General features: G+C 39.9%; 2 protein-coding genes and 1 pseudogene across 5 annotated transcripts; 1 reads left to right on the top strand and 2 right to left on the bottom strand.

The window, feature by feature from the left end:
- Positions 1–6,493: 6,493 nt before the first annotated feature.
- LOC121775981 lies at positions 6,494–14,634 on the bottom strand (annotated as a pseudogene).
- A 1,663-nt stretch (positions 14,635–16,297) lies between these two features.
- LOC121776855 (non-specific lipid transfer protein GPI-anchored 20-like) lies at positions 16,298–18,105 on the top strand. The gene is made up of 5 exons (XM_042174012.1): positions 16,298–16,509; positions 16,677–16,816; positions 17,304–17,330; positions 17,426–17,485; positions 17,878–18,105. The coding sequence occupies exons 1-5, from the start codon at positions 16,298–16,300 to the stop codon at positions 18,051–18,053; spliced, it is 615 nt and encodes a 204-aa protein (XP_042029946.1). The 3' UTR covers positions 18,054–18,105.
- A 702-nt stretch (positions 18,106–18,807) lies between these two features.
- Positions 18,808–22,346, bottom strand: LOC121777584 (type IV inositol polyphosphate 5-phosphatase 6-like). 4 transcript variants are annotated; one of them, XM_042174882.1, is made up of 12 exons: positions 21,993–22,342; positions 21,796–21,886; positions 21,551–21,619; positions 21,347–21,455; positions 21,150–21,254; positions 20,360–21,062; positions 20,059–20,252; positions 19,880–19,988; positions 19,640–19,788; positions 19,331–19,560; positions 19,143–19,242; positions 18,808–19,061 (listed from the first exon to the last, which is right to left on the bottom strand). In XM_042174882.1, exons 1-10 carry the CDS (start codon positions 22,020–22,022, stop codon positions 19,338–19,340), a joined length of 1,782 nt encoding a protein of 593 aa, XP_042030816.1. In that variant the 5' UTR covers positions 22,023–22,342; the 3' UTR covers positions 18,808–19,061; positions 19,143–19,242; positions 19,331–19,337. The 4 variants fall into 4 exon arrangements, with proteins under 4 accessions (XP_042030816.1, XP_042030818.1, XP_042030817.1 ...); XM_042174884.1 differs by having other exon boundaries at positions 19,143–19,551; positions 21,993–22,346; XM_042174883.1 differs by having other exon boundaries at positions 19,143–19,560; positions 21,347–21,452; positions 21,993–22,343.
- Between the last annotated feature and the right edge of the window lie 412 nt (positions 22,347–22,758).

Below are 22,758 nucleotides of genomic sequence, written 5' to 3' on the forward strand. Positions count from 1 at the left end.
GGTCCCGCACCTATTGTTGGTGGGGGAAAATTTTCGATACTTTGTGATATTTGTTGATGATTGCACTAGGATGACTTGGATTTATTTTATGAAACATAAGTCTGAAGTTGTGGATAAATTTATCTTGTTTTTTAAAATGGTCCAAACCCAATTTCACACCACCATCAAAACACTTCGATCTGATAATGGGAGGGAATTCGTTAATAGTTCTATGACCTAATTTTGTCAAGAAAAGGGAATGGTTCATCTAACCTCTTGTGCTTACACGCCCGAACAAAATGGGGTAGTTAAAAGGAAAAATAGAACCATCCTAGAAATAACTCAGGCTCTAATGATCGAATCCAAAGTCCCCAAACATTTTTGGCCAGAAGCCATAGCCACATCTGTCTACCTCATGAACCGACTACCCACAAAAATCCTTGACAAGAAAACCCCTCTTGATGTCCTGTCTAAACTATCCAAAATTCCCCAACAGCTAAACCTACAACCTAAAGTCTTTGGATGCACTGTCTATGTCCATATTCCTAAACACGAAAGAACCAAGCTATCCCTGTGTGCTACTAAATGTGTCTTCATTGGGTATAGGGTAAACCAAAAGGGATATCGTTGTTTTGATCCCAACACCAGAAAAAACATCACTACCATGAACTGCAATTTTTTGGAAACCGAATGCTTGTACCACACCCACCTTAGTAGTCAGGGGGAGAGTGATCTAGGTAATTCTGCGGACTACCTAAGTTGGGTCGTGCCACTTCCAAACTCTTCGATTGAAGATCTAACAGAACCAGTTGTCATTGCCGCCGAGCAAGTCTCGCCAGCAAAGCCGTCTCACCCGCGACCCTTTGATCCTCCTCCGACGGTATCCGAGGTAATCTCTGAACCAAGTTCCGATTGGTTTCTACTGGCTCTATTAATACAGTGTCGCCTGAAGAAGATAACACAGTTGACAGTGACATTGGGAGGTATATTCTTCCTCCCCGGAGTACACGGGGGATCCCGTCGAAAAGATACTCTCCTGAGAAAATTGGAAAGAAAAGCCGGTATGGAGTGACGAATTTTTTACAAGGAAATTTGACAAAGATGGCACGAGCATTCGAGGCTGTCATCTACGAAGAAGAGGATATTCCACAATCAGCCGAGGAAGCAATGAAGCATAAACACTGGAGGGAGGCTATGTTTACTGAGATGAAGGCATTGATGAGGAACAATACTTGGGTGAAAGGCGAACTGCCTGAAGGAGTAAAGGCTGTCGGGTGTAGATGGGTATTCACGATAAAGCGAAGACCAGACGACACGATAGAGAGGTACAAGGCCAGACTTGTGGCGAAGGGATACACCCAGACTTATGGTGTAGATTATGCTGAAAAGTTTTCTCCTGTGGTGAAAATTAACACTGTGAGGGTGTTGTTCTTGTTGGAAAAAAAGTGTAAAACATGGAGGATTTTGGAGGCTTTTCACATGGCCTAGACCTATGGCCTTTCAACTTGTGTAACCTCTAATTTCTTCATGTTGTATCTTGAATGCCAAGCTTTTCAAGTACCATCCTCTATCCTATAAATAGGTGGATTTGAGGGATATGAAATACACCAACGACGAACATTCTCTCTTTTCCCTCAAGGTCTCTACATCATAGTGTGCATCTTAGGAGCATTGTCTAGCTCGATTCTCGGAACTCCATCAAGTTCGCCGGTGCCTAGCGGGTTTGAGGTGCTTCTACACGCTAGGAGGAAGTCGTTTTATCTTTGGGGGTAATAAGCCATTCCGTGAGCACTAGTCGGGGCGTAATTTATCTTGCGGAAAGAGGGCTTTCCTCGACTCGACTTATAAATTTGGTTTGCTTTATTTCCTTTGTAATTTTCATTCATCTTTTTGTTGCAAGTTTTCTTTCGATTGTATTAGTTAGAGTACCGCCTGTACACGGCTTGGGAATTTCTTCCGACTATTTCTAACAATCGCAAGACAAATTAGTGTACTCTTCTAAGACAGGGTTATATCAATCGAAGTTGGAGAAAACATGAGCTTCAAAGCTGGAATGAAGAAACGAACAGTACCAATGTTCATGGGCTACGAAATGGCTAATTCCTTGAGATCTACTCTCTTGAGAATTGTGTTTATCGTTTGTCATTTTACAAGCAAGACCAATTTAGACTTGATAGTAGTAATTGGGATGCATGGGTTGTTGAATATACCAATGCACATATGGTTCAATATAATTGTGTACTTATTGGTGGAGACAATATTGTGCAAATTATTTGAACGTGTTGTTATAAACTACAATGATCACGAGGTGGTCGCAATGATCTCCGATGTGAACCATGGTAATAATCCAAATGAATGGTTTGTTGATACGAGTGCCACATGTCATGTGTGCTCCGAGAGAAGCATTTTTTCTACCTCTGTTGGAGGTAGAAAAGTACGCATGAGAAACCTAGCCTCTTCTGAGGTGGTTGGTGTGGGAAATGTGTTCCTAAAATTAGGATCTGGAAAGGTTCTTACCCTTAAAGATGTGCTGCATGTCCCAGACATCTGAAATAATTTGGTGTCAGACTCACTTCTAGTAAATCATGGATTTTCACTAGAATTTGAGTGTGAAAAGGTTATACTGACCAAGTATGAAAAGTTCATAGGTGAAGGTCACCTAGTGAATTTTGAGATACTTGAAGTATACTATTAACTTTGGGTTGCATTACACAAGATATCCCCAAGTACTTGAAGGGTACAGTGATGCAAATTGGATCTCTGATTCAAAAGACTCATTTTCGACAAGTGGGTATGTGTTCACTGTGGGGGATGGTGCTGTCTCGTGGAAATCAACTAAACAGACGTGTATTGCTCGTTCCACCATGGAATCTGAGTTTATTGCATTGGATAAAGCAGGGGAAGAAGTCGAGTGGCTCAGAAATTTCCTAGAATGTATTCCATGTTGGAAGAAGCCAGTGCCCGCGGTATTGATACACTGTGATAGCAAAGCAGCTATAGGTAGAGCACAAAATGGCTTTTATAATGGTAAGTCTCGACATATTCGTCGGCGACATAATACCGTAAGGCAGTTGATCACAAGTGGCATTATCTAAGTTGACTATGTAAAGTCAGTGGATAACTTAGCGGATCCGTTAATAAAAGGTTTAAACCGTGATCAAATGCATAACTTGCTAAAAGGAATGGGACTGAAAACCACATATTAAAAAGATGATTATAGTGGTAACCCAACCATACGATTGGAGATCCCATTGGCTTGGTTCAATGGGAAAACGAAGCTATATAAATCTAGTTGTAACACTCGTAAGATTTTTAATCTTCGCCCATTCTTTAGAAAGCATTGAGTGTTGTAACCTGCATGTGGTAGGAGGCTAAGTTTTGACTTTTAATGATTCTTGGAAACCTCGAGGGGGTGGGTATTGCGGGATACCTGGAAAAGAATCACCTATGTAAGTGAAGAAGTGTGGGCCGCTTCAACATGTGAATCACTTATGAGTCCAAAGTGGTGTTCCATGGCCAGTAAAGGACACAAACGTGAGAACTGATGAGTTTGTAAATAATATTGTGTCAATATTATTGTCTCGGTATACACCAAGGAGGAATGATTCAAGGCATCACGTCCACCAGGCCGCTGGTATGCCCGATAGTGTTGACTATGTAAAGTTTAAAGCCCCAAGCTACTATTCCAAATGCAATATTGTTTCTCGAGAATTGAGCAAAGAGTCTGCATGCATACATGTCTTATGTTGGTTTAAGCTGGCAGCGCTCTAACCAATGTGGGGGATTGTTGGAAAAAACGTGTAAAACATGGAGGATTTTGGAGGCTTTTCACATGGCCTAGACCTATGGCCTTTCAACTTGTGTAACCTCTAATTTCTTCATGTTGTATCTTGAATGCCAAGCTTTTCAAGTACCATCCTCTATCCTATAAATAGGTGGATTTGAGGGATATGAAATACACCAACAACAAACATTATCTCTTTTCCCTCAAGGTCTCTACATCATAGTGTGCATCTTAGGAGCATTGTCTAGCTCGATTCTCGGAACTCCATCAAGTTCGCCGGTGCCTAGCGGGTTTGAGGTGCTTCTACACGCTAGGAGGAAGGCGTTTTATCTTTGGGGGCAATAAGCCATTCCGTGAGCACTAGCCGGGGCGTAATTTGTCTTGCGGAAAGAGGGCTTTCCTCGACTCGACTTATAAATTTTGGTTTGCTTTATTTCCGTTGTAATTTTCATTCATCTTTTTGTTGCAAGTTTTCTTTCGATTGTATTAGTTAGAGTACCGCCTGTACACGGCTTGGGAATTTCTTCCCACTATTTCTAACAGTTCTCAATCGCTGCCAACAAGGATTGGCCACTTCATCAGTTCGATGTGACGAATGCCTTCTTACATGGAGAGTTACCTAAGCCAGTCTTCATGGAACCTCCGCCCGGGTTCCCTGACGAGTTCCAGAGTGGAGAGGTATGTCGGCTGCAAAGGACATTATATGGGCTGAAGCAATCTCCAAGAGCATGGTTTGGGAGATTCACCGAAGTGATGAAGAAATATGGATACAAGCAGAGCAACTCTGACCATACACTGTTTATCAAGAAGAGAAATGGGAAAGTTACTTGCTTGATCATATATGTGGATGACATGATTATCACTGGAGACGATGAAGAAGAGATGGTCGAATTGAGAAAGAACCTATTCAGTAAATTTGAGATGAAGGATTTGGGACCTCTTAAGTACTTCTTGGGGATAGAGGTATTGAGATCGAAAAAGGGAATATTCATCAATCAAAGGAAATACGTTCTCGATTTGTTGGCTGAAGTTGGGATGCTAGAGTTTAAACCAGCCGATACTCCAATGGTCCAAAATCATGGACTACAGATCAAAGAAGATGCGAGACAGGCTGACAAAGGAAAATATCAAAGGTTAGTTGGGAAGTTGATCTATTTGTCACACACGAGACCAGATATTGCTTATGGTGTGGGAGTTGTAAGCCAATTTATGCATGCATCTCAAGAAGAACACTGGGAGGCAGCTCTACGAATTGTTCGATACTTAAAGGGAACCGCCGAACATGGCCTTTTGTTTGAGAAGCATGGGCACTTGCAGATACATGGATTTACTGATGCAGACTGGGCTGGAAACCTGAATGATAGGAAGTCAACTACATGTACTTCACCTTTGTAGGAGAGAACCTTGTGACATGAAGGAGTAAGAAACAAAAGGTAGTAGTACTTTCTAGTGCAGAGGCCGAGTTCTTCGGAATCAAGAGTGGACTGACGGAGTTACTTTGGCTAAGAAGGCTGATGAAGGAATTGGAGCTCTATTCCTCCCAAACATGCAAATTGTATTGCGATAATAAGGCAACCATCAGTATTTCAGAGAATCCGATTCAACATGGTCAAACCAAACATGTGGAAGTGGATAGACACTTCATAAAGTACAACATTGAAGCAAAGATTGTTGAGATGCCATATGTCAAGTCCGAAGATCAGCTAGCAGACATCCTGACGAAGGCCGTGAACTCGAAATCCTTTCGAGATGTATTATGCAAGTTGAGTATCAGAAACCACGTTACTTAACTTGAGTGGGAGTGTTGGAAGAAGATCACAGAATATCTCGCCATATCCGGAGGAGGATACACGAGATTATATTATACTAATCATAGGAGATTTGAATCATGTAATTAATATTAATGAGGTTTTCCTTGTATATCTTTTCCTAAGCCTATATATTAGTGTCCAATGTACAAAGTAATACAATCTTCTTTACCGATCTGTTTATCAAATAGCATCTACAAAAATGGGTACAATGAGGAGTTTTCATGAGGATTGAGACATATAGGAGGAAGAGTTGAAACGAAGGTGCGTGGGGAGTAGGATTTTCTGAAGGGCCTGTGATTGGTGCTATGTGGCGTTAATGCTAGCGATGCAGATGTTGCACTTGCATTTGGCGTCTTTCTTGCACATTGTGAGCGACGATTTAACACAGGAATTTGGCATCTGCATCGCCATTTTCATGGGAATTGTGTGTTTTCTTGAAATCATTTCTTTGGGATTTGTATTTCTTGATATATTAACTGCAAATATTGTTCGATTTTAACACTATTTTAACTATTTTTTTCTTTCTATCTTTTATATTACTACCAATTATGCATTAATTTTCGTGTCGTTTCAAATGTCCTTATTTTTATAGAATGAATGGAGTTGTTCAGTATCTCTTTCTTGTGTTTTTCTTTTGAATTATATTATCCTCATCAAATTATCAATGATGACAAAATTTGTTATTAACCAAAACGTGTGATAGATTTACAAATTTAGATAATATAAAAAACATAGTTACAATGAAATACAACCCATGCTTATATATGCTCGAGAAAATTTAATACTCCATCCAAAGCTACTTGATGCATTTAATCTATCTGACTGAGAAAATAATACTATACCATTTGCCTATCTACAATTATATATACAGCTCGAACTTTTCACAATACACTACTTCCTGTATAAGGCATCATTAAACTCAATTCGACTTTGTTTCAACATCAGCATTCTCGTTAGAATCGATATCAGATATATCTTGAGGGAGGAGGCCAAGTAGTGGCAAAGGTAGCAATGAACTCAAATTGCAAAGAATAATCAGAGAAGCTAAATTCGAAAACTCATCTTTCGTGACGCCAAGGAGCTGAGTTAGTCCAGCTCCGATCAAACCACCAAGGACGCTGCCACAGTTTGAAACCGGCATGAGTGTTGCAAATAGAGTAGCCTCCATGCCGTCTGGGCAGATTCTTGCAGCTAAAACGAGAACAGGCATGAACGACACCTGAGAAGGAAAATCCCTCGTTGAGCTTCTAAACTAATGTAATTTATATTCCAGATGTATGCACTTGATACACTGCTATCAGAGATTCAGAAACGTAGAAATACCTGACCAAGAACTGTTAGGACCAATGAGTCGCCAATTGCAAACCACTCGTCGCTTATACCAATCTGCCGATTCAATCCAGTGACTAGTAGAACCTGACTTGTGCCAAATGTGTTATTGATTAATAATAGAAATGATTTTTATTCATAAGGATGCATGACGAGAATTCGTACTTGAGTTAATCCAAGAGCAGAGCCAATGAGAGTAGTCATAAGAAATATCTTCTGCAGAGGGACACTTTTCAAGAAGCCATTGTAGAGTCCAACACCGGCTAATGATGCAATGGAAGTAACAAGCTTCACGCGTCCCAGAAACTCCGGAGTAAAACCAAGCTTATTCGTTCTGAGAGTAGAAAGATCGCGGTTAACAGCCACCATCAAGATGGCAAAAAAGAAACCATGAGAATAATCAAGTGCTAACAGAGCCAACGTACGTGAAATATGTTAAAACAGGTTTTGGAATATTGGTTTTCTCTATTTCATTGATTTGAGTATACACTTTACACGCCTCTTATAGGCTCAACAATACAATCTTAAGGTAAGTTAATTACCCTAGCATAATCTCCTATACATGGTAAGAATCAATCACTAATAACTCAATGATTTTGATTGCAGGAAATTAGTGTCTTGATTCTCGGTAATCTTCTCTCTTGATTCTCGGTAATCTTTCCTTCCAACACTCCCCCTCAAGTTAAGTGATGGGATCACCAATACTTAACTTGTCCAATACACTCCGGAAAGAGTGCGAGCTTACTGCCTTGGTCAAGACATCCGTCAGTTGATCTTCTGACTTGACATAAGGCAATACTACCACCTTTGCATCGATTGTGTCTTTTATGAAGTGTCGATCTACCTCTACATGCTTGGTTCGGTCATGCTGAACTGGATTTTCTGAGATACTAATGGCAGCTTTATTATCACACAATAATCGGCACGACTGAGTTGATTTGAGATCGAGCTCGGTCATGAGCTTCCTAAGCCATATGTACCCTTCAAGTACCGTACTATTCTCAACACTGCTTCCCAGTGCTCTTCTTGTGGTGCATGCATAAACTGGCTTACGACCCCAACGGCATATGCGAGGTCTAGCCGGGTGTGGGATAGATAGATGAGTTTCCCAACCAATCGTTGATACCTCCCTCGGTCAGCGAGTTTGGCTCCTTTACGAATCTGTAGGCCGTGATTTTGAACCATTGGAGTATCTGCAGGCTTGCAGTCAATCATCCCTGTTTCTGCTAGAATGTCAAGCACGTACTTTCGTTGATTGATAAAGATCCCTTGCTTCGATCTGAGCACTTCTATTCCCAAGAAGTATTTCAGGTTGCCAAGGTCCTTCATTTCAAATTCCTTGGACAAATTCTTCTTCAGCTGATCTATCTCATCTTCATTATCACCTGTGATAATCATATCATCAACATAAATAATGAGGCATGTGATCTTACCATCCCTCTTCTTGAGGAACAGAGTGTGGTCTGAATTGCTCTGGAGGTAGTCATACTTCTTCATGACCTCAGTGAACCTCCCGAACCATGCTCGTGGGGATTGTTTGAGACCATACAACGTCTTTTTCAGCTTACAGACGTCTCCATTCTGAAAGTCTCCAGTAAACCCGGGCGGAGGAACCATATATACGGGTTTGGTTAGTTCTCCATGCAAGAAGGCGTTTGTCACGTCGAACTGATGTAGCGGCCAATCACGGTTAGCTGCTATAGAGAATAATACTCTTACTGTGTTGATCTTAGCCACTGGTGAGAATGTTTCGGCATAATCAATGCCGTAAGTCTGAGTGTAACCTTTCGCCACCAATCTTGCCTTGTACCTGTCAATGGATCCATCTGGTCTTCTTTTGATTGTAAACACCCATCTACAACCAACGGTAGTAGCCCCTTTTGGAAGCTCGATGACTTCCCATGTCTTGTTCTTCAATAAAGCATCCATTTCTACGAACATAGCCTCCCTCCAATGTCTGACTTTCATTGCCTCCTCGGCTGTATAAGGAATCTCCTCTTCTTCGTATAGTGCTGTTTCAAATGCTCTAGCCATCTTGGTTAGATTTCCTTTCACGAAGTTTGCTACAGCGTACTGACTTTTCCTCCCGATCTTTTCGGGTGAGAATCTCTTTGGTGGTATTCCTCGATTTCTCCGTGGTGGGAGTATATATCGACCTGTGTCTTCATCTAGAGTTGTGTCTACAATTTCTGTATTAGTAGCATCAGTAGAATGGTGATTTTCTTGAGGTGAGTCGGGAATTACCTCAGATGTTTCGGATACCGGCTGAGGAGAGACACTAGGATGCGGTTGAGAGGACTCTGTGGTTGAGACTTGCTCGGCGACAGTGCCAACCTTTTCTGTTAGGTCCTCGTAGGAGAGATTTGATTCAGGCACAAACCAACTTAGGTAGTCGACTGTATTGTTTGACTCACTCTCCCCCTGACTACTAAGGTGGGTGTGGTAGTAAAACTCGGTTTCTAAAAAATTACAATTCATTATGGTGACTACCCGTTTGTAGTTGGATCATAGCATCTATACCCTTTTTGGTTAATCCCGTAACCCACAAAGACACACTTGGTAGCACAGGGTGATAATTTTGTTCTTTCATGTTTTGGGATGTGAACATAAACAGTACACCCGAATACTTTGGGTTGGAGATTAAGGTGTGTGGGTATTTTGGTGAGTTGGGAGAGTGTATCGAGAGGAGTTTTTTTGTTTAGGACTTTAGTGGGAAGTCTGTTTATGAGGTAGATCGAGGTAGCAACGGCTTCGGGCCAAAAATGGGTAGGAACTTTAGAGTCAAACATCAAGGCTCGGGTTATTTCGAGGATGGTTCGGTTTTTTCTTTCTGCCATCCCATTTTGTTCTGGTGTATAAGGGCACGAGGTTTGATGCCTTTTTCGGAAAAAAAGTTTGTCATTTGCTGGTTTACAAATTCTTTCACATTGTCAGATCGAAGGGTTTTTATAGTAGTCTGGAACTGGGTTTGGATAAGGTTAAAGAAAAGAATGAATTTGTCAATCACTTCAGACTTATGTTTTAAGAAATATATCCACGTCATCCTAGTGCAATCATCCACAAAAATCACAAAGTATTTCAAACCATTCCCCCCAATAATAGGTGCAGGCCCCCACACATCAGCATGAACAAGAGAAAAAATAGAATTCATACGGGTATTCGTAGGCTTAAATGATTGTCTGTGGCTCTTGGCCAAAACGCAAGTCTCACATGAAAAATCCTTTGGAATAGAAAGGTTAGGAAAAAGTAAACTAAAATAACCAGGGGAAGGGTGTCCCAGTCGTTGGTGCCAGAGCCAAATCTCCCGTTTCGTGGTCCCGTGAGCCAGCATCACACTGCCTTGGTGAGCTATCTCGTCCATATAGTAAAGCCCTTGACTCTCAGTGCCACGCCCAAGTATCTTCCTCGTCCGAATATCCTGCAAAATACAGAAATCGGGATGCATCAGCAGGGTGCAATTCAACTCTTTTGTTACATGGCTTATAGACATCAATCTCTGAGACACCGTTGGGACATAAAGACAGTTTGACAACTTCAGGGTTGGGGAAATTTCAATAGTGCCCTCCCCAGCCACGGTAATTAATTCCCCACTAGCGGTCTGTATATAAGTCTTAGTGATATCACTGAAACTACAAAAATCATCTTTATTCGGAGTCATTGTGTCGGTGGCTCCACAATCAAATATCCAACCCCTTCTTTCACCCCATCATTTTTCTTTACGGTAAATGCAGCGGAAATGTGGTTCAAGGGCTCAAATTTATTTTTAAGTGAGATAGGGCTGGATTTCATATTTTTCACACAATCTGGGGGCTCTTCATAATAGTTCGAAATGTGGGGTTCATCATGCAATTTATCACAAGTCAGATGGCTATCATGCAAACAATGGGGTCTGTATTCTAATTCCAAGGGATTTGGGGGGTCATTCTGCAAATAAGTGGGAATTGAATGTAATTTAGGGAATTGGGGGTTAGGGTTTTGCACCCATAACCCGATACCTCCTTGACTCCCGCCGCCATGACTCCCGCCGCCAAATCCACTTCGGCTTCCCGTCTTTCCGGCGAAATTGCCGGCACCGATCATTCCACCACCATTCCCGCCTCCGCTGGGGGCCTCCGATTCCTCCTTCTGCTTCCCCCGACTAGTCGCCATGTCCCGACTTCCAGTCGGCATTTTCGTTGCCTCATTTCCGACGGCGACTCCAACCGCCATTCGTGCTTTCGCCGTTTGTCGCTCCTCCCACCATTCGGGATACCCGTGTAATTGAAAGCATGTTTCACGGGTGTGCTTTTGCATCCCACAGTGGGAGCACCAAAGCTTGGATTTGTCAATTGGTTTGTTCCCCGGGCGGTGAGTGGTGGTGGTTTGACGTGGGGCTCCATTCCGGTATCCTTGTCGTTGTCCTTGCGCTGCTAATCCGTGCCCGATTCCTCCCGAGTCTCCTCCTTTGTGGCTATGGGTGATTGTGTTTGGGGATTCCGGTGGCCCTAGCCGTCGTCGGGCCGCCTCCTTTTTAACCCACCCATAGGCGGTTTCAAGCGGAGGGGGTGATACTTCTTTGAGGATGTCCCTCCGGACTCCCTCGTGTTCATCGTTGAGTCCCGCGAGAAATCTGAGCAGCCTCTTGGTGTTGGTGTAGACCCTGAACTGGTTCACACCTTTCTCACAACAGTCGACCGGTTGCTTTTGACACCGATCAATATTGATCCACATCCCGTGGATTTTGCGGTAATAGGTCTCTAAATCCATTGATCCCTGCTTGATTGTGTTTGCTTTATCCTCCAGGTCATAAACGAGGTAGAGGTCGGCCTCGCTTTCGTATGTTGTGGCTAGGCTGTCCCAAATAGCCTTAGCCGATTGGTGATGGGCGAAGTCGGCAATAATATCGGTTTCGATATTATCCACAATCCATGAGAACACGATCAAGTCCGTCTCCTCCCAATCGTCGTACTCCCTGCTTCCTGGCAGTGGTAGAGTTGGCTTTCCAGTTATATGGGAGTAGCCTCCCCTGCTCCCAATCGCTACTTTCATCAATCGCGACCATAACGGGTAATTTCCCCCGTTAAGTTTGAACGCTACTGTCACGTTCTTACTCGCTCGTATCTTACTGCTTGATGACTCTAATTCTGTCGGCTTATCTGTTGGTTTCTCGTCTGACATTTTTGGTTACTGATTTGGATCTGTTTGCTCACTGGTTTCTTGTTGATTTTGGCCGGGATTGGTATAGGATGGGGCTGTGATGATCGAATAATCTGAGCCCTAATTTGATTCTGGCTATGATGCCATGTTAAAACAGGTTTTGGAATATTGGTTTTCTCTATTTCATTGATTTGAGTATACACTTTACACGCCTCTTATAGGCTCAACAATACAATCTTAAGGTAAGTTAATTACCCTAGCATAATCTCCTATACATGGTAAGAATCAATCACTAATAACTCAATGATTTTGATTGTAGGAAATTAGTGTCTTGATTCTCGGTAATCTTCCCTCTTGATTCTCGGTAATCTTTCCTTCCAACAAAATAGAACATGGCAGAATCAGATTGAGGTGTTGCTTGCCATAGGAAAATGAAAAGAGTGGGAAGTAATACGTTAGGCTGCTTTACCGCAACCCACACCTGTGTGATGGTGTTCTTTGAGCTTTCAAGAAAGCTAGATCTATCTAATGAGAAATTCAGTACCCTTGATGGGCCAAGCACCGGCTCCTCTCTCACAAGGACAGCAACAGCAGATGTTATTAATGGAAGCAAAGCCGTTAATCCAAATACAAACCTGCAGATGCTTAAGAAATCATGAATAAGAATAATGCAAGTAAAAATGATAAGACAGATCATATGGTATACCTCACACCATAAGCACCCACCAATGATCCACTCAAGTAGGAACTTATAATAGCTCCAAAAGCTGATGATCCCCAGCAGAGTGACTGAAGGGATCCAGAAATGGTCTGTGATTCACCACGAGCTCTCTCTACAACCATGGAGTCCACAACCTGCATCATGCTTTATCTTTATAAGAACTGAAACGACTGCATATGGCTGTCTAAATGATGATTAATAAGCCAAGGTGATCTATATTATAATGCATACAGTAGTGTAAGAAAATTTAAAAAATATTAGTAATTGATATTCATCGTTTCACATAGATGATTCAGGAAGCCAGAGAGAGCACTATATCCAAACTTATGTCAGTTTGCAATGTAAAGTAATCTAATTCTGACATAAACTTTTGAAACTAAAGAGCGCACACAGAAAGGTGAAATTGCAGTAATAAATCTCCGACTTACTACATCCGAAAATGCTACAGACAGAGATCCCAAAAGTATGCAGAATGCAACACTGTATTTGCTATCAACTAAGGTTGCCATCAAACTCCATGAGAGGGCACCCAAGAGTCCTGAGATAACCAAATATGACCTTCTTCGGTAGCCAAAGAGAGGGAATGAATCACTGCACAACACATTCATAACTAGGTTTAGAATATATATCCATTCTACTGTAAAAGGGAAAGAGAAGAGATGACAACCAGAGTAAGTAATTCTACCTGATGAATCCATACAGGGGCTTAACAAGCCAAGGCAATGATGAGACGCCAAATATTATAGCTGTCTAGTCAATTATATAGAAATGTAAGTCGTGACGACATTTCACATGAGATATGTCTGCTCTCTAGTCAATTAAGTATGTTTTAATACCTCTTAAGGGTCTAAATGCAGGTCATCTTTCAGGTAGAAATTGACGGCAAGCCTGGAAAGTCCCAAAACACCTTGCACAAAATATACCATAGCAACGGCAATATTATCCGCAGTTAAGTCAACCCCAAACAAACTAATGGAGTTGGTAGGATTTCCATCTCTGTACAAGGACGCTTTGCTCGAGGAACTGACAACTTTATCTTCACTGCTCGTCAATACATCCCCCTTCCCAGCAGCTTCATGATGAACATAAACTAATCAGGGATGTGTGTGTGTGTGTGTGTGTGTGTGTGTGAGGGAATGAGGGGTGAGATAGAGAGAGAGAGATGCAAACTACCATCACAAGAAGAAACAACCTCTGTATAATTAGATCATAGAGATTCAAAACATTCTAAATTTCCACATTCTAGGTAAAAGTCAGAAATCAGCTTCCATCTCTTTATAAGCGAATTCAGTGATCTCCAAGAGTTCTGGGATATAATTTAGTGTAGTAATCCTACTTTTATAGATTTACTCCAAATAACAAGTCTAAGCTCATTAAATACTCTAGTTCAATAACTGTATCATCCACAAAATCCGCACTCCTCAACTAATGAAAGTTAACACTTCAAAAATTGCATCATCTGCAAAAATAGATGTACTTCTCCACAACATTCATAAACTTCAAAAATCTAATTAAAACAGCAGAAAACATAACTAGCAGGAAAAAAGTAGTAAGCGCGTAAATTCAAATTCATCATCACATTTGATTCAACCATTAATGTCACTCAGCGTATAAACGTAGATATGACTCACCACATATTGAATCGGAGCCGCGCCGGATATACGTGGCTGAATCCGGAGGTGTTTTCAGCCGGTACCTGCGACGGATGATCGAAGCGGAAGGAGACGGTTTGCAGCGGGAGTGACCGAGGGACAAGAAGGTGATATTGTGATGTGGCAATGGTATAATTGGAAATTGAGTGGAGCTCAACGATTTCGTTGCCATTAATGGAAGTAGAGCTCGGATAGAAGGAAGATGAAACAACCAGAGACACTTGGCAGTTGCATACGAAAAAATTTATTGACCGAACTACCCCTGCTAGTGGTGGTTAAATATCCACCAGGAATAATTATAATCCTATTTTGTTTTGTTTTTTCAATTTTATGAAGAATAAAATTTGTGGGCGATAATTGATCAACCATTAAGGTAGCGTTCGGTTTCCAAGATAAAATAATATGAAGATATAATCTTGGATTAAGTTGTGAGATTATTTTAGTCATAAGTGGTTAGCTATGACTAATTATCCCATGATTATCCATCTAGGATTGAGTTGTGGGATTGAATCTCATGAACCAAACACACTACATATTTAATCTCGGGATACAATCTTGCGAACCGAACACCCCCTAATAAGAGTAGTAGAGTTATATTTCAGAATGTTTGAGTTACTTTCCTGATTAAAATTGGTTAACTAAAATGGTTTTCTCCAGTTATATTAATAATTGGAGGATTGGAGTGGTGGGTGCGTTATAATACTAATATTTTTTTAATTTTTAATTTGTTAATTCATAAACAAAATGTATTAAAAATATCAATAAGGTCATATTAAAATGTCAATACAAATTCATATTCATGTTGACATTTTAAATATCATGCTAACACAATATATTAAAAATATCAACTAAGTTTATATTGAAATTTTAATATGATCGTATTCACGTGCTTGCAGAGTTAGAATCATAACTCATGGGGGGTGGTTGTATATATTTAATTTCACTTTAATTTGGTCGTTCTGAATTTTGTTCGCTATATAGCTTGAGAGCTAGTTGAATAATCTCCCTTTCTTTCATTTAGTTCTTTTCTGTTAAATACTGGAATAAGTAGGGGAACTAGAGCAGCGGAATTGTGATTAAAGCACGTACAAAAATTAATCACAATAAAGAAATCCATATTATAATTGAATTCCTACCAAAGATTTAGTATTCAATAACATCACGATGACAGATAAAAATAGGATTAGCTATGTAGTTCACCAACCTATTGAATGACACCCTAGATGATACTGTAGTACTTACTCTACCTGTTATTAGGAGTCTCATTCTTGACATTCTTGACTGTACGGATTTTAAGAAATGCAAAAAAAGGTGGATGAAAAAAATTAGTGGAATATGAGTTTCACTTGTATTATATTAATTTGAAATGAAATGTGAGTGGAATGAGTTAGTGGAATGTGTGACCATATTACAATTTACAGTAAAAAAAAAACAAGGACTCCTATTTACGGACAGACTAAAATAAAAAAAATGAGTCATGAGACTCCTAATCTCCTATTCACAGAGGAAGTACTTATTAAATAAAACTAAATACTCCCACAAAAGATGTCACATTTCTTCATTTGGAAAAAGTTCCTTCTCACATCAATTATAAAATTATATTTTCTCTTCCCACTTAACACACAAAATAACATATCCTAAAATCTCGTGGCATCTCCCAAGTGTGACATCTATTATGGGACGGAGGGAGTACTATTTATGGTCTTAGTATCAAAGAATTTAACTAAAACATCATCATACCCAAAAGAAAAAGATTAGTTTGACATGTAACAAGGTCACCTAAAACCCCAAAATACAGTTAAGGTAGGTGAGCTAGTTTCTCATCCTTTTTTCTTATGCAATCTATAATAAATAACCCTCACTTCTCTCTATTAAACAAACATCCATGGAAAGCATGATTGTATTAGTACATCTAATGATCATAGCTTTCCTCGCTCCGTATGTGGCAGCGCAGTCGAACACGAACACGAACACAACCTGCACGGGGCCCATGCTACGCAGCTTCGGGTCGTGCATAGGGTACCTGGCAAGCAGGTCGAACACGTCGTCGCCAACGTCAGCCTGCTGCAACTCGTTGAGGGGAAGGGATCGCCTGCTGTGCACAAATGCACAGCAGGGAGTGCTGTTTCTCACATTTTAATAAAATAATAATATATTTATTTAATTTAATTTATTTATTTATTTGATTATTTTATTCAATTGTGTGGAACAGCACTCCCTGCTGTGCATTTGTGCACAGCAGGGGATCCCTTCCCCTCGTTGAGAGACCTCATGAGCAACGGCCAGGATTGCTTGTGCCTGATAGTGACAGGAGGTGTACCTTTCCAAGTTCCCATCAATCGAACTCTCGCAATCTCCCTTCCTAAAGCATGCAGGCAATCTGGAGTCCCAATTGAGTGCAAAGGTAATTAACCAATCAAAATTTGGTTATATTTTTAAATTAAGTAAAAACTCAATTTTGATCCTAAACGTATTATCAAAATATGAATTTGATCCAAAACATTCACTTTTTGTAAATGGGTCCATAACAAATGAAATGCCGCTTAAGTAGTCCTTTTTTCGACAGTTCCGTCAAAAAACTAACAGTCAACACTAATTGCACTGTGGCATGACCGTTAGTTTTTTGACAGAAATGTCAAAAAAGAACCACTCCGACAAGGATTTCATTTGTTATGGACATTTTTAAAAAAAGTGGATGTTATAGACCAAATTCGTATTTTGAACATATATTTAGGACCAAAATTGACTTTTACTCTTTAAAAATATTCAAATATAAGTGATTGGGTCTCTAATTTTGTGTTTACAAGTTTTTTTTAGTGAAAGGTGATTAAGCTATCAAATTTCAATTATGCTTAATATTAGTACTAACTTATTTGGCCTCAAATTTGCAGCCACGGCTAGCCCTGTTCCAGCTCCAGGTACATTTATTATCATTCCCAACTCCTATTTATACATCATCAATTTTTATTGTTATGACGTAATTAATAATTCTTGATGATTTTGGTTGGTATAGCACCAAGGAATTCAAACCCCGCTGCACCAAATAGATCTCCTCCTCCTTCAATTCCTCAAGGTACTATTTGAATTTTTAAATGCATATATGTGAGATGAAATATAATTATTGGTTAAGTAAATTGAAATTTGTTCGGGCATGGTCCTATTCCCCTAAGACCGCTATTAAAATGAGAATTGAGAACCATATATATTAGTTTGTTGATTCATTAATCATAGTTTAGTTGGTATCACAAAACATATTAGATCGTTGATTCAGGAATGTTAGTAGATTTTTTTTAGCGAAAGTGGATAACTCATAATTTGATTAGTATGTTATATGATGTCAACCGGTTGTAATTTGATCACAACTCTATTAGGGCATGTGTATGTATTTATATAGATGTTACAATAATACCTTAATTTTGCCAATTGATTAGAGATGAGTAGCACTGATGTTACATGATTTTTCAGTTCCATTTAATCCTCAGCCCTCGACACCGCCGCCTCAGACGCCGCAAAGTGACCTAGTCCCGACACTTACGCCACCGGGAATGCGACCAACATTGTCGGCTGCGCCGCCATCTCCAAGTGTTTTTCCATCTCTTCCTGTAGCGATGATGGGGGTCTTTCTCATCTACTTTTGTTGATATATATGGATTTTGGATTTCATTGATTCATTATTTGTATAATAATTTCACTACGAAGAATAATACTATAGCATGTTTTTATTTATGAATTATGATGTATTATATAAATTTATGAATCTAATAATCAACGTCAACTAGTGGACGTGACTAGAAATCATGTGGGCTCTGCCCGCGCAGCTACGTTTTTCTCTTTTTATCTTGTCCACAACAAAAACAATAGGGTGAATAAAATCTACTAATTTCTAAATTGGAAATCCAATTACTTCGTTTGTCAACATTCAAATTTTTTGTTGAACCTTGAAATTTATAACAATTTGTTTGTCTAACAATTCATGCTCAAATTTATGAAAAATGGCCATTATTTTCTTTGCATAACATGAATTGCATTTTCTTTAGCATATATTATTTCAAATAGCACTCCTGCTTTCCCCGTAAATGTCAAAGTAGACATTGACACTTCTTCTAAAAGTTTTAAACAGAAATAATATGCAAAAAAATAATAATTATTTGCAAATTTATCTTTTTCCTTTTTGACTCTTTTGCTACTTTTATGGTTCTGATTCTGAGTAATTTTTTGAATATGCAGCTAAACAAGGCATATGTATGTATTCATGTTTTGTGTGAGGGTTAGTCATGTTTTAACTTGTCTTTTGCTTTTGGTAGGTTCAGAGGCTTTTGTTTTTTTTATCTTTTCATTTTCAGACAAAAAGGAAAAGCAGACACAGAATGAATGTGGAGGCACAAAGCAACCAACTTTGCAGTAAAATCATTGGCAACAAGCATAAAACAAGCTTGATATTTCACTTTCATGGTTTTTTTACATCAAGATTCCCAATACTTTCTTACATTGAAAACAGCAGCTTTCTCAATTAAAGAAGGATGGTTATTTTCACTATGTCTAGTTATCCAATCTATGATCCTATTCTAACTAATCAAAGAATCCTCAAAATAAAAATAAAACAAGAATATCGCACTCCCACTTGGCATCTTCAGTTGTTAGATTACATCCTGCAACAGAAAGTTTTGTCTGTTAAATTCTTGTATGCATTTGGAGAATGCCTGAGAGAATGAGAGTCGTTTTCTCGATACCTTAGCTGCGAAAGAACTCGTATAATAAGACTCTACAGTGTACTTAGTACATGATCAGTGGTGTGTAAGGTTAGGTCTCCAAAACTGTGAGCATTCACATCTGATGAGGAAAACAATTAGACGAGGGGAGAGCAACAAAGATGGCGTGTACGGATGATATGGAATATGGATGCCAATGCAGCACGCACACTTTTTTCAAAAGAAGCAGAGTTCAGTATAACTTTGTGTGTATGGTAACAGCTCCTCAGCCTGTATTCTGGAGCTTGAGCAGCTCGTGCTTTTCCTGAAGCGGTTGGGGTCCAGCTCAATCTCGGCCCAGAAAACGCTAGAGACTGGCCTATGGTCTGAGAACCTAGATTCGCCTCGTGCATAGGATAACTGCTGCAAACCCCGTCCATACCACAAGATCCTATCACACCTTGAGATTCACACAATGCCACATGTAAATGGATTGTTTTCAGTAGGTTTATTCGAATCATGATAAACGAGAGCCTAACCATGCAGGAGTTCGTCTTTTCTCCTTCGGGTGCATATCATCACCAGCATATCTGTCTGAATTGTGCGAGTATTTATACGTTGGTGGGAAGTAGATCTTCCCTTCTTTCCATCCATCGAAAACTCGGCCTTGTCTCTGCTCTATCCGGAGCTGTCAGAGTACACAGATCATCGGTCTTTAAGGCTTCGTATCATCATAAAGAACAGACATGGAATGTATAAGAAAGAGTGTCAAAACATACTTGGTCTTTTTCCAACAGTGTCCTCCAGTTTTGCATTTCCACGAGTGCTTTGGCAGATCGGTAGGGAAGAGCTATCCGATAGTTCAGATCTCCAAGCCAAATTATTCGACTACATTCAAGAGTTCAAGCTTAAATCTATGCACATGATAGAGAAATTTCTTGACTAGATAAAATCTTACTCATGTTCAAGGATTGTCTCGGGTGATTTTTCATCGTTGATGTTGCTGACACGTGGGAACCGTGTCTTCCTTAGGATCTCCATGACATCAGCGTTCCTACGAAGCTCGTCTCCTTCCTTCTCACCGGATGTCAAATGACTGCACACGAAGCAAAGGCTGGTCTGGTGCAACATCATGCTGATTGAAATGGAGCCCTGTGATCAAAGGATGGTAATGCCTTCTTAGTTTAATCAATGTAACCATCTAAAACTATAGAAAAAAAAAATCAAGTCTTTGTAATGTTATAATATAAATCAGCTACCTTATTACCAAGATAGCCCATTAATCCTCTTCCAACAGATGAAATCTTTATGTTTCTCACATGTTCCTTCATCTCACTTTTAACCCAAACAGTGAGAAAGATGCCAACCATTTGTTTACTTGCAACCAAAGAGTATCTCGATCTTCCTGGCTCTGCGTACGCATCTTCTGCCAGGGCCCAAGCCCTCGGCTGTAAGACCGTGCTAGGCGATTCACTAGTCAGATAATCCTCAAAGTCACTAGGCCTATGACCCAAGGAGTAGTCACTGGGATGAGGGGCAGAAGAGAAGTCGCTTGGCCTCTGGCTAGACGAGCAGTCACTAGGCCTACCACCGCATCTCACATTCGCACCAAAGTCACTCTGCCTGTGACCAAAAATCACCCTGTCACACACACTGAGTCTCCTGTCAAGGGGAGTCTGCGGGATTGACATGTCGTTCTCCAAGTTCCAGTGCTGCGGTGGTGTTTGGAACGAACGACGTGGAAAGAAGGTTGAGGCTTTGCTCGTGGATGATCCCTCGAAGTCTGCATTCCATTCAGCCACTGGATCAGGGATCGGAGATGGTGTGTAGCACCCCCCGGCTCCACTAGTGCCTGGAGCATTGTCCAGTGTACGTTTGATCAGGGCAAGCCACTTCTTAGCCGGGCCGTTGTCCTCTGCTCCAAGAATGTTGCCGGCATTCAAAGGAACTATTTCTTGAAAACTTCCAAGATTGAAAAAACAGAGTCTTTTAGAAGCCATGGATGAATAATTTCAAGTAGCATCAAAAAATTGATGATCATGTTCATACCCTAGAACATATACATCTGCAGAAGGAGCTGATTGCAGACAATCATCTAAGTTCATATTTCTCCTAGGTGGCTTTCCTCCCACATTCCACGTTGACACGAAAACACTGCTCGAAAAATAAGAAAATCCTAGAACTTCAACCAAGAGCTACAAACACAGTCACTGAACCACAATGCCTGCCATTGAGAAGAATCAAACCTGTAGTTTTGGATGTTTAAAATCTGGGGATGATCAAGATAGCCTCTCCCTCGCCTGGACCGGGACCTTGAACGCGAAAAGGAACGCTCCACGTTCTTCGCTGAATCTTCTAATAAACCAAGATAACAACATCTTCAATATTAAAGGAGTAATTTTTAAGAGCATAGCACTATGATGAAAACAGCAAAGGCATAAACAAAGCACCTTTTTTACTTTTCTTGATTGTAGATGGCTCCCTTTCAGAGAAGCACCTTCTCCACTCCATTTCACCCCCTAAAATGAAAGCCATCAACACTTCAAACTAATTTTTGCCAAATTTCATCATTTACAGCACTAAATAAGCTGCTAATCATTAAAAAATTAAGAACTTCAAACATTGAGGTAAGAAATCATGGAATGACTACAAAGGGAAAAAAAGAGTAAATAAGAAGAGAAAAATTGACCCTCACCTCCATAAATAGCTTCTTCAACTGCCTGAAATTCCTCACCTTTGCACTTAATATTGAACCATTTCCTAACCATTTTCTTTGACCAAGAGAGCTTCACATAACACCAAAAAGATATCATTTTTATGATCAAATAACTAAAAAAAACACTTCTTTTGTTCAATTCAAGAATTTCTGAACGAAGTAGTAAAGTAAAAAACCTTGCTCTCTCTGCAACTTGCATCTTTCATGGCTTCCACTTATTGCTTCATGCACACACCTCCACCACCTCTCTCTGTCTGCAATGCTTCTACATCCAAATCTAAGTGGGCATTTCCTAATTTCAACCAATTTTCATTTCTCCATTCTTGTTATGAACATGAGAGAGAGGGGCCTTCTTTATTTTCTTTTTCTTGAAAAACAGAATCAGCCTTCTTATATATACCAAAGTGTAAAACTTGATTAGAATAAAGTTCAGCCTTCTCTCTCTCTCTCTGTCAATTGAGTTTAGATTCTCTCATTTATATCCTTCAAATTATGATTAAGATCTTGAATTGTACTAGTACTTGTTATAAGTCAGCAAAAGTGTTGTAGATATGACAAAAAAAAAGGGGTAAATACAAAACAAATCATTTATTTAGCTGTATATGTGTGTATATCTTGTTTTGTGTTTGCCATTTGGTCTCACAAAACAAATTGAAAGAAAACAATTAAAGAGGGGCATTGCCATTGTTATATGAAAAGATAAAGCTTAGTCTCTTCAGAGATTAACGCTGATTTTTTTTCTTGGACTTCTTTTAATGTTGTACTGTTGCTTTATACATTGTTGTGGTAATTCTTTTTCTTGGGGTTTGGTGTTGCTTGTCTGTGAGAATTCAGGAATGTTTGGAGATGGGTTTTTGGAGTTTGTTTGTGTGTTAAGGATTCTCTTTTTTCCCTCAGATGCACTTTTTATTTTGAAGTGTATTCTCGAGTTATAGTCTAGAA

The sequence above is a fragment of the Salvia splendens genome, chromosome 18 (assembly GCF_004379255.2).
Source record: "Salvia splendens isolate huo1 chromosome 18, SspV2, whole genome shotgun sequence".
NCBI lineage: Eukaryota > Viridiplantae > Streptophyta > Magnoliopsida > Lamiales > Lamiaceae > Salvia > Salvia splendens.